The sequence below is a fragment of the Frankliniella occidentalis genome, unplaced genomic scaffold (genome assembly GCF_000697945.3).
Source record: "Frankliniella occidentalis isolate FOCC.00 unplaced genomic scaffold, Focc_3.1 Scaffold6, whole genome shotgun sequence".
Lineage (NCBI taxonomy): Eukaryota > Metazoa > Arthropoda > Insecta > Thysanoptera > Thripidae > Frankliniella > Frankliniella occidentalis.
Window position 1 is genome coordinate 3393362 of NW_026267136.1, and position 10856 is coordinate 3404217.

Below are 10856 nucleotides of genomic sequence, written 5' to 3' on the forward strand. Positions count from 1 at the left end.
GGGAGCAGCAGCAGAGCGGTGCATGGGCATCAACATTGTAGTAAGGGGGCGGGGCGTTGCGCTTCGGGAGGCCAGCGTCCTCTCGGCCCACCATCCCCCCTCCCCTACACCCCTCCTCCTAATTCCTCAGCACAGCCACTCCGCCCATGCACTAGGGGGCGCACGAACCAGCAGTGCAAAGTGTACGCAGTGCGCCTTGGGTGCAGCGGACACGATCCCGAGAGCAGCCGGACAAACGGTTGGGCATACGCCCCCTCGCCGCGCTCCGCTCACTATCCTCTCTATACGCATTTTGCATTTCTCTCCGATATTCCCCTTCCCCCCTGCTTCCCCATCCCGCGGCGTATATCCGCAATCTCCATATTGTGCCTGCAATTGAATGAAAGCAAACCGAAGCAAACGCTTTTGCGCAGCAGGGGTGCCAAGGGGGCCTCTGCGGCGCGTCCTCGACCTCACGCGGTGCCCCCTTTGAGCCCTTTGGTGCTTTTTCTTTTTGTTTCCCTTCCTATGTGTCCCCTGCTGGCTTCTATATCTCTAGTCACTCCTGGTGGTCCCATCCCATCCGATAGGCCGGTGGCGCCGCGACCGTATATCGTGCACGATAACGCGCTGACCGAACGATAACGGTGGTATGACGCGATTACGTGGGCCGGGCCGGTAACGCACGAACTGCCGATAACGCGAGCAGTACCGACCCGCCTAGGGTTCGAGAGCAAAGTAAATTTCGAGAAATTTTGAGTAAAAAACTAGTAAATTACGGTAAATTACTTTCCCTCAAAGTAATTTACTTCAAGATTTGTAAGAAATCAGACTTATTTTGCCCATATAGTTTACTTTTTTGGCACGCAGAGAGGTGGCTGTTTTTCTCATACAGGCCGTAAGGCCACTAAATGTTAATGGATCGATTGACAACGTTCTAATATTTTGAGTGGACATACGCACCCATATTTATGTTCTAATTTGCGTCAAGCTTTGCAATTTGTACAGGTTTTCGGCTCCAATGCTTTGTGAACAATGCAGACAATTACATATATTTTAAGTTCTTTTCGTAATTGTGCACAGAGGCAGACATTAAAACTTCATGTGGCTATAGCGAGGCCAGACGTAAGACTAAGACTCCGCTAGTTAGGCAAGGATGCACTACGTATGCTTTTAAAAGGCGGCAAATATTTTGAAAGGTTCTTTATCGGGTGGTGAGGGAAAAAGTATCTCCTCTCTCTCGTTAAAATCTTTTCACTTTCAATTCTATTCAGTCCATCTATGTCAGTGGTGCCTCCGAAGCAAGTGCTTTAATTACTATATCGTAATTGGGAAAGCATACAAGTACCCATAAAAATGTTTAAAATTGCGTATCATTTAAATTGTGCTGTTTTTAGTAAATTACTCAAAAAAACAGTAATTTACTGAAATTTACCCAGGTTTTTTACTTTCAACCAAAATTACCGGTAATTCTCGAACCCTAGACCCGCCCCCTACGACCTATACGATACGACAGCAGAGATCACAACTCGTGTAGTATAATCATTATGATAAATCACAAAAATAATTACATAACAATGCCACAGCTGCATACTAAAACTAATAAAAATTGCCTCCTCTGTCATGCGCAAAATAAGTAGCGATTTCAGTGATTCACTGCTAAACTGTCTCGCCGGACACTGTCCGGGGGCGCCCTGCTTGCCCACGCCTTCGATCACTCCCTCCTCCCCTCGCCCCCCCCTCCAGCTCCCATTAGAGGACCGATCGAGCGCCACGCCAGCAGCGCTCCCACACACACACAGACACACACCGAGAGGCTCTCCTGTTATCCTGGAGGGGCATAGAGAGACGCCGAGGAGGAGGTTGTTGGTATGGAGGCGCGCGGATTTTTTGGCGATCGGCCCCGTTCTGGCGCGACATACGACCGCCCCGGCCGGGCCTGCCCCCCGGTGAGACACTGATAGCCCCATACAGACGCGCCGGTCGCCCACGACCGCCACGACCGGCCCCCCGGCTCGCCTATGGCCGCGGCTATTAAAGATTGCCCCGCCCGGTCGGGCGGGCATGCCGCCGCCGCTGTTACTGCTGGTGCTGCTGCTGTATGTATGATGACATAATTGTCCTCTACTCCCGAATGCTCCATTTTCTTTTTTTGCTGCACCTCGCCTAATGAGGAGGCGTCTTCGCTTACGAGGAGGGAACATATTTAGAAGGTGGAGGGGTGGGTTGGGACGGAGGGGCAGAAAGGTATCGTTCTCGTCGGGGCCGCGGAGTGGGGGGCGGCCCGCGCGCCTCCCCTCCCCCCCTTCCTCCTAGCGTCCCCAGGGCGACGGCACGCGCTCGCTCGGAGATGAGATGCGAGACCGAACCACTCCATTTGGCGACGACAGATAAATCCCGCATCGTCCTGGCCGACGATATGGCCGTGCATTAAAGCTTTGTGGGGGGCAGTGTCCTGTCCCGCGCCGTATCGGACTGCTCTGAGGTCGCCTTGTCGAGCGCGGGTGCAGCGCCCGGCAGGCACTCGGCTCTACTGTCATTGAAGAGGGACAGTGCCGGTGGCCAAACCGTCCAAATACTATGCGGGGTCCGAATAGGATCAGAACGGTCACTGTCGTTAGAGTCTATACGAGCATCATGCTATTTGTACTTCAAGGTGCAAATATCACGCGGTCCCCATGGACTCTCCAATGGCCGTCTTGACCCTTTTCAGTACCCATAATATTTGTGTCCGCCCTAAAGTCACGTGGTTTTCGCGCAGCCCTCGGCGTGTTAGTGCGGAGCGCCTGGTGGGTAGGCATGCCTGTCGAACTCGCGTGCTCGGCGGGGTGGCCTACCCCACAAGCCGCAGGCGCTAGGCCTCCCCAGTCATCCTTCAGCACCATGTGGCATGTGGTGGTGCTGTGGAGCGCCTAGTGGGTAAGCACGCCTGTCGAGCTTCCATGTTCCGCGGGGTGGCCTATCCCACCAGTCGGAGGCGCGCGGCCTGCTACTGCGGAGCGCCTAGTAGATAGGCACGCCTGTCGAACTCGCGTGCCCGGCTGGGTGGCCTACCCCACAACCGCAGGCGCTAGGCCTCCCCAGTCATCCTTCAGCACCATGTGGCATGTGGTGGTGCTGTGGAGCGCCTAGTGGGTAGGCACGCCTGTCGAGCTCACATGCCCGGCGGGGTGGCCTACCCCACCAGTCGCAGGCGCGCGGCCTCTCCAGTCTTGGTACAGCACCCGAACCCCGCGGGCCGGACCCGTCGGGCGGGCCTCGCGCTCGCCGCTTTGGGCCGGCCCGCCATTTGGATGCAGATCAGCCCGTTATTTCCCACGCCGCTCACACTCGGTCCCTCGTCCCCGCGTAAATCACTTTCGTTGACGCATCACCGGCTTAATTATGTGCTCGCGCTCGAGCGAGGGAATATTTTAATTAACTCTCTGCGGGCCGTTTTGAAAAATTCTAATAGTGGAGAATGACGTCTGTTTTTTGTGCTAGTTTTTGTTACATTACACGTTAATTTTGCAAGGCAACAGACTATAGTTTTTCATAGAATGAAAGCTGTCGAAACTTAAAAGTTCACCTGGTTGTGTCTTTCAGGCGCTGGTACTAGCGGCCGCGGCCTGCGGCGCGCTCTCCTTCCCCCTGGAGTACCCGGGCGCCCTGTACTCGCAGTACCATGCGCAGGACCAGCTGGGCCAGTACACCTTCGGCTACTCCGGGCCGGGCGCCACCAAGCACGAGACCAAGACGGCGGACGGCGTCACCCGCGGTTCGTACTCGTACGTCGACGCCAACGGTCAGGTGGGTGTGCGGTGTCGGTGCGGTGGGCGTGCCCTGGCAGCAGGCAGCCTAGCGTGCACCGGCGCGTGCTGGTTGGTGAGCTCTTCGGGAGCATCGAGTCGTTGCTAACCGCCCTGTGTCTCTCTGTCCCGGCAGCTGCAGACACGGACCTACACGGCGGACGACGTCCACGGATTCCGCGTGGCCGCTAGCGACCTCCCCGTTGGCCCCTCCTCCGCGTCCTACCCATCGTACCAGTCCGCCCAGCTGCCGTCCGCGCAGCTGCCGTCCTGGCAGCACGCTGCCCCCGCCAGGTAGGCCGCCCCTCCGCCTCGCACGACCAGCCGTTGGACTTGTCTCCCGGCGCCCGGAGCGAGCCTCGCTCACCATTTTGAATCTTTTGGATTTCATGTATCTTGAACGGCTTGTGATAAAGAAGTTATGAATGCGATAACTTAAATTTCAAATTGTAATTTAAATTTAGGCCCCATTAATTAATTTTAAAACTCTAACTGCTTTAGAGATTATAAACACCAAAACTTGTTAAGGTTGCATCACCACTTGATACTTTCAGATACACCCCTTCGAGCCTGGCCAGGCCCATCCAGGACACCCCGGAGGTGGCCGCCGCCAAGGCCCAGCACCTGGCCGCCGTCGAGGAGGCCAAGAGGAGAAACGGCGTCGCATCAGGTTAGTACACAGACAAGTCTAACAGAACACGGCATCACATATTTATAGCCGGACTTTTCTGACACGGTTCTTGTCGGTCTCACAGACAGCAGCTCCCAGTACTTCGGCTCGTCGGCAAACTACCCTCTGGAGCACCGCTACCTCAGCGCACCCGTCGCCCCCTACAACTACCAGGTACCACCGCTGATCATGCATCACACTCAAATACATTTCACGAGAAAAAGTCACGAGGGCACCATGTGAAAGTTTTACCAAAGTCAAAATGACACGTTTGTAGCAGAAATATGGACTCGATTTTGACTACCAAAATTTTGGGTTACTTTTCAATTTGACGTCACCATAACCGTCTGGTATCCGGACGCTGTACTTACTTACGCCCCTCACCTTCCCCAGAGCGGAGCCCCTCTGATGACGCTGCCCATCGGGATCAGCTCGCAGTACCACGCCCAGGACGAGCTGGGACAGTACAGCTTCGGCTACGCCAATGACATCTCCTCCAAGGTACGCCCGGCTTAAGCAGTGATGACGCTTTGTTCCGACGAGGGAATCAATCTTCGGCGTCCCAGGCGAAAGACACATTGAAAGTTACATCAACTTTTGTTCAACCTGACAAAATTCCTGAAGCCTCTGTTGTTGTGTCAATTGAACAAACACATACAGGCCCATATATATAGACCAGAATTTCATTTGCTAAATCTGTTCCTCCTTCTCTACTCCGCAGAGCGAGACCAAGACCCTGGACGGCGTGACCCGCGGCAGCTACTCGTACCTGGACCCCAACGGCCAGATGCAGACGCGCAGCTACATCGCGGACGCGGGTGGCTTCCGAGTGGCGGCCTCCGACCTGCCGCAGTTCAACTACTGAAGCGCTCGACTCGACCCCCGCCTGGACCCCCTCCCACCTATAAAAAAAACCCAGATGATTGCAGTTCGGACGAGTTCGGACGATGGGGGAAACATACGAATTTCCTCCGCCAGCTCGACCGGGTGCCGACCTCAGGTGCTTCCGAACTTCCGATCGACCCGCGCGAACTCCGTCGAAGCCCCTCTCGGCGCCTCAATGCTGCACTCGCATCACAAACACAGATACATGTGTGTACTCGCTCAAAACGAATTACTCAATTGAAAATAAATATAAATTATAACGACTCTGTTGTGCACGCCCCCTTCTCCCGTGTGGCGCCGTCACCCTCTCGCTTGACCCGCCCGCCCGCCGATGCCGGGCCGTGTCGCAATAACGCTTGTGCGTGGGGCAAGGTCACGGCGGCGTGCGCGTGCGCGCGTGAGCTTCGTCACGGCTTACGCACGGGTTGCGTTCGAATCCGGCTGCAGCACCGCCCTCTCGGAATCCCCCTACTATTGTCCTCCCCTCCTCCCCCTCGCGGATGAGCGGCGGCGGCGCGGCTCACTCTCAAGTCGATTCATTTGCTGCCTCCTCCGACTGACTTCTTGACTCGCGCGGGGCGGAGCGCGCGACCAAAGCACGCGGATCTGCCGGGCGGCGGAGGGGATCTGCTGCTGCAGCTTGTATGACGCGTCGTTATATTGGCACGCCACGCCCGCCACACACGCAGCGCGGCGGCGGCGGCGCTGTCGCACAAGTGACAAATATGACACGCACGAGGAACACGTCCTGACGCTTCAGTGCGGGGCGGGGCGGCGCGCGGCGGGGCAGGCCTTCCCTCTCCAGGCACGCTTTGCTGGAGAGCTCGACGCGCGGTGGCACGCGCGGGGCCCGCCCGGACCGGCCCCGGCTTCCTTTAGGGCCAAAATGCAAATAGTTCAGAGTCCGCCACGCGCTCGACGCCCCCCTTTTTCTAGCGGGATGTTTCACTCTACTGGTTCCTCTCATATTTCCTATATTTCCCCAGATTCGACGTTTTATAACAAGCTCTTAGTCTTAAAAACACACCAGTTTTTCCAAGCCCCCCAATTTTTTCCGTGAGAAAAATTATTCCTGGACGACCCAAATATGACGAATCATTTTGTGCTTTCGTTTAGTGCGTTGGAGAGCAGGGGGATCACAAAAGTACAGAGAACAGATAAATTTTATACAAATATATTTATTTTGTCCGTAATGAGTGCGTCAAATAACGAGTGGGGGTTTGATTAAAAATCCTCACCAGTTGTGCTGGTTCCAATAGAATGGCGTTTGGAACCAAAAGAAAACATTATAATCATTATAATTACTATAATTATAAAAACTAAAGTCCTTTATCGTCGTCTCTACATTTCGTCGTTTCCCTCACTTTCAGTCTGCAGATAACTGGGGGCCATCTCGCGCGTCGTCTTCAGGGTCCGAAGTCTAACACGACTCACCGGAGGCCCCCTTTATCTTGATCACAGTCTAGTTTTTGTACGGCGGGGAGAGACTGCTCTCCCCTCTCCTCTCGCGTTTGGTAACTTGAGTCCTCTGGTTTGGCGTGGTTCTGTCGGGTTTCGTTCGAGTTTACCAGGCGCCACCGGCGAGGCGGGCGTGCTCCTGCTGGTGGGCGTGGAAGTGCTGGGCCTTGGCGGCGGCCACCTCGGGGGTGTCCTCGAGGGTGCCGTCGGGCTTGACGATGACCTGGGCGGGGACCTGGGCGGCGACGGGGCCGGCGTAGTAGGCCTCGGTGGCGATGGGGGCGGCGGAGACCAGAGGACCGGCGGCCACGGGGGCGGGGCCCTCGGGCAGGTCGGTGGCGGCGACGCGGAAGCCGAGGGCGTCGGCGACGTAGCTGCGGGACTGGACCACGCCGTTGGAGTCGACGTAGGAGAAGGCGCCGCGGGTCACGCCGTCAACGGTCTTCTCCTCGTTCTGCGGAATCAAAACAGCCAACGTCAGTCCGATTAGATTCAAGACTGGCCGGACACCGCAGTAAACCCCAAGGTAAATGTTGTCACGGTGAATAATCGATAATTTACGGGGCCAAATATAATAACGACCCTGCTTTGCATCCTGATTCCGGCCGAATGCAGAGCTCCAAGGCGACCCATGGCACTCAAAGTTATCCACCAGCATCTTGCGTACGGGTGGCACCGCAAACCGAAATTAAATTTAAAGTGCCCTATTTTTCGAGAGTTGCGAGGAAGTGATAATAGCCCCCCTCCTCCCTCCTCTAGCCCATCCACCGCGCGCACTCGACCGATTCTGGCACGCAACTAACACACACGGTCTCCCGTCTCGCCTGGACGCCTCGGCTATTCATCACCTGCGTCGATTATGAGCGAATAGCTAATGGCTGTGGGCTTGACCCTGGACCTGGGCGCCGCGGCCCGCATGGCGGCGACAATTTGGACCCCCCCCCCACTACTTATCCCGTTCTCGCGTTTCATGCTTTGCTCTCCTTGCCCATCCCATTCGCCTCATCGCGCGGGCATGCGGAAGCTGTCAGCAACGCTCTGGACCAGTTCGCCTGAAGTTGGGCCGCGTGCGGGGTGAGGACACGACGAGGATGAAGAGGGGGGGGGGGGGGCTTACGGGGTTGGGTATCTCAGGGTGGAAGACAGTGTGCTTACCTTGGTGGAGAGACCGCCGTTGTAACCGTAGCTGTACTGGCCAGCCTCGTCCTGGGCGTGGTACTGGGAGTGGACGTCGGCGACGGCGGCGAGGGGGGCAACGGGGGCAACGTGGCTGACGACGGGGGCAACGCGGCTCACGACAGCGGGGGCGACGTGGCTGACGACGGGGGCGACGACTTCGGACCATTCACCGCCAGCACCAGCGTTGCGGGCCTGAGCCTCGGCCACCAGGGCGAAGTGCTTGGCCTTCTCGGCGACGACCTCAGCGGTGTCCTGGACGTGTCCGTTGGCGACGACAATGTTGGCGGGCTGGCCGGTCCAGGTGGGGTACACGTTGGAGACGACGGGAGCGACGGCGGCGTAGGTGGAGATGGCGGCGCTGGGGCCCCAGGACTTCCAGTTCTCAGCGTTGTCGGCCCACTCGGTGCTGCCGGCGGCGGCGTCGCGAGCGGCGGTCTGGGCGTAGATGGCGTAGTGCTTGGCCTTCTCGGCGGCAACCTCGGGGGTGTCCTGGACGTGGCCGTTGGCGACGACGACGTGGGCGGGCTGCACGTGGCGGGCGGCGACGAAGTTGGGGGTGACGTAGCTCCTGACGACGGGGGCGGCGGCGGCGACGTAGCCATGGGACACGGCGGCAGGCTGGGCGACCCAGCTCTTGACAACAGGGACACCGTGCACATCGTCGTACCACTGACCGTCATCCTCGGCGCTCACGTAGACACCGGCGCCGTTGCGGGCGCGGGCCTCGTTCACCAGGGCGAAGTGCTTGGCCTTCTCGGCGGCGACCTCAGGGGTGTCCTGGACGTGGCCGTTGACGACGGAGATCTGGGCGGGGTTGTAGTAGCGCTGCCATGAGGGCGCGTACCAGTTGCCGGCGCGGGCAGCCCACACGGAGTTCCAGGCGGGGGCGGCGGCGGCCCACTGGTTGTTGACGACCACGTCGCTGGCCCAGTTGCGGGCGGTGGCCTGCTGGTGGGCGGCGAAGTGCTGGGCCTTGGCGGCGGCAACCTCGGGGGTGTCGGCGGGCACGTAGGAGGCCACGGCCACGGCCAGGACGCAGGAGAGGACGATCTGGGGGATGAAGAGGGTACTTTAAAAATCAAGTCATATTTTTATTTTAACGATTGATATGGCAAGGGATGGTCTGAACAGAAATCGAAACTGCATACAAAGAACTTTTCTAAAGCGACTGAACGTAAAGTGTAAAGTTTCAAACTTTGACCTGTCAATTTAAGTAGTTAAGTACTTACGAAGGACTTCATTTTGTCTAGCGCTGCTGGATATCCAGTACTCGCCAGAAGAAGTGTCGGATTCGGACTGAGGCCATTTGCTCATCCAGCGCCTTTTATACCTCGCGGATATTCTTCTTCTTGACTGATGCTGTTGTTTTTGTTTGGAGCCGCCTCTGTTGTTGTAGTTGCTCCAGAAGCGTTGGCCTGCGGCTCCCCCCTACCTGCTACTGCCTCCGCAGCACCGCCGCCGCCTCCGGTCTCTTCCTCCCCCTCCCGCCATGTGGTGGTCGTGGTGGTAGTGGTCATGGGATGGTCTCACTGCTCAAATCTTCTTCTTTTTTTCCCTCCCCTCCCCTCCAATTATGTGTACCCCCTCCCCTCACCGCGCCGTGTGTCGCCCACAGCCGTCGCAGTGTTTTGTTCCCTGTAGCCTTCACTAACGCGCATCTGTCATCTCGCATAGCGCACCGAGCCGTTCAATGAAATTAGCCGCAACATTGCAAGATGCGTCGCAATTTCATTGATCGTCGCGATTCCAAGAGGGGCGGCTGCTGCTGCTCCGAGCGCCGCGCGAGCTGCTGCAGGGACCCTCGTGTTAGGGGCGCGAGATCCGCACCCTGTGAAGTGCGTGTTTGAAAGCGCGGAACGCCTAGATTTGAACGAGCCCATGCAGCGCCCTGCTGGACGAACGTTCTGGACGGCCCCGCCGCAGCAGCCGCCTCGCCTCTTCGTCGTGGCTGATTGGTCAGTGAAGCGTCTTTGCCCGCTGTCTTTCTCTTTTTTTCCCTGTCTTTTTCACAGGTGCCCCGCCCTGGCCCCACCCTGCCCATCACACGCCCCGCCCCGACCCAGGACGGGAAACAAGAGCGCAGAGCAGACGCGCGGCGGTGTTCTCAGTCCTGCCGGTCACCCCACCCCACCACACCCCGCTGCTGTGGTCGACGCACCATTTATTTGTTATCCTGAAGCGAAGCCGGTGGCAGGTGGATGTACGAGCGCGCGGGGCGCGGCGGGGTGGGGCGGGGCGTCCAGACGAGGGGCGATAGCCCTATCAGCAACACCTTATCATCATAGCACAGCGATTAACTCCTCCGCGTCGGGTTTATAGGTTTTGCCGAGATTTGCCCAGGTTAGATTTTTCGGGCCGATGATGACGATCCTCGCCCGGCGGCCTGTTGCCGTGTGCCACTATATAATCGTGGGTGTTCAACGACCTCAAAATAACCTCTGATTTATTGAAGCGAGGTGAAACTATAAATAAAGTTATTCACAACATCGTGTACAACAGTGAGTGGCAATTTTTGTTAAAAATAAAACCTAATTGCCATTACTGCCTGTACCAGGTGGGTGATTAACCCCGCACACTTCTGTAGTTAAACTGTAGCGCATGCAGGAGTGCCGGCGGGCGCCTTGCGGGCCGAGCGAATAGGCAACCTGCCCGCACGTAGGAATGCGGTACAGCGTAACTACAGGAGTGCGCGGGGTGAACAAGCGATCTCGTATATTAAAAAAATAATATTTTGAACCCCACAATGTAAAGGCCCAATACGGTTTGATCTACGACCCTCTAAGCTAATAAGCTAATAAAGCTATAAGCTAATAAACCTGACATACTTTCCTCTCGCATTTTCCTAATTTGCGCTGTTTTACAGCCGCCGAATTCGGCGCTCGCGCGCATACGCCCGG

At 57.1% G+C, this 10856-nt stretch overlaps 2 protein-coding genes across 2 annotated transcripts in view; one reads left to right on the forward strand and one right to left on the reverse strand.

Annotated features, from left to right (window-relative positions):
- The window catches only part of LOC113217593 (uncharacterized), a 7743-nt gene extending 2158 nt beyond the window's left edge, over positions 1-5585 (forward strand). Inside the window, exons 2-7 of the mRNA XM_052270766.1 lie at positions 3565-3768; positions 3904-4061; positions 4322-4437; positions 4523-4611; positions 4831-4938; positions 5159-5585. Of these exons, the coding sequence (XP_052126726.1) occupies positions 3565-3768; positions 3904-4061; positions 4322-4437; positions 4523-4611; positions 4831-4938; positions 5159-5302 (819 nt within the window). The 3' untranslated portion in view covers positions 5303-5585. The remainder of the gene's footprint in view (positions 1-3564; positions 3769-3903; positions 4062-4321; positions 4438-4522; positions 4612-4830; positions 4939-5158) is intronic.
- Positions 5586-6480: 895 nt separating this feature from the next.
- Positions 6481-9330, reverse strand: LOC113217433 (uncharacterized). The gene is made up of 3 exons (XM_026437332.2): positions 9189-9330; positions 7936-9009; positions 6481-7234 (listed from the first exon to the last, which is right to left on the reverse strand). The coding sequence occupies exons 1-3, from the start codon at positions 9198-9200 to the stop codon at positions 6887-6889; spliced, it is 1434 nt and encodes a 477-aa protein (XP_026293117.2). The 5' UTR covers positions 9201-9330; the 3' UTR covers positions 6481-6886.
- Positions 9331-10856: the final 1526 nt, after the last annotated feature.

Coding starts and splice junctions, on each gene's coding strand:
- LOC113217433 (XM_026437332.2), bottom strand. Junction 7,235..7,935: donor ACGGCGGTCTCTCCACCAAG/GTAAGCACACTG, acceptor TTGATTCCGCAG/AACGAGGAGAAGACCGTTGA.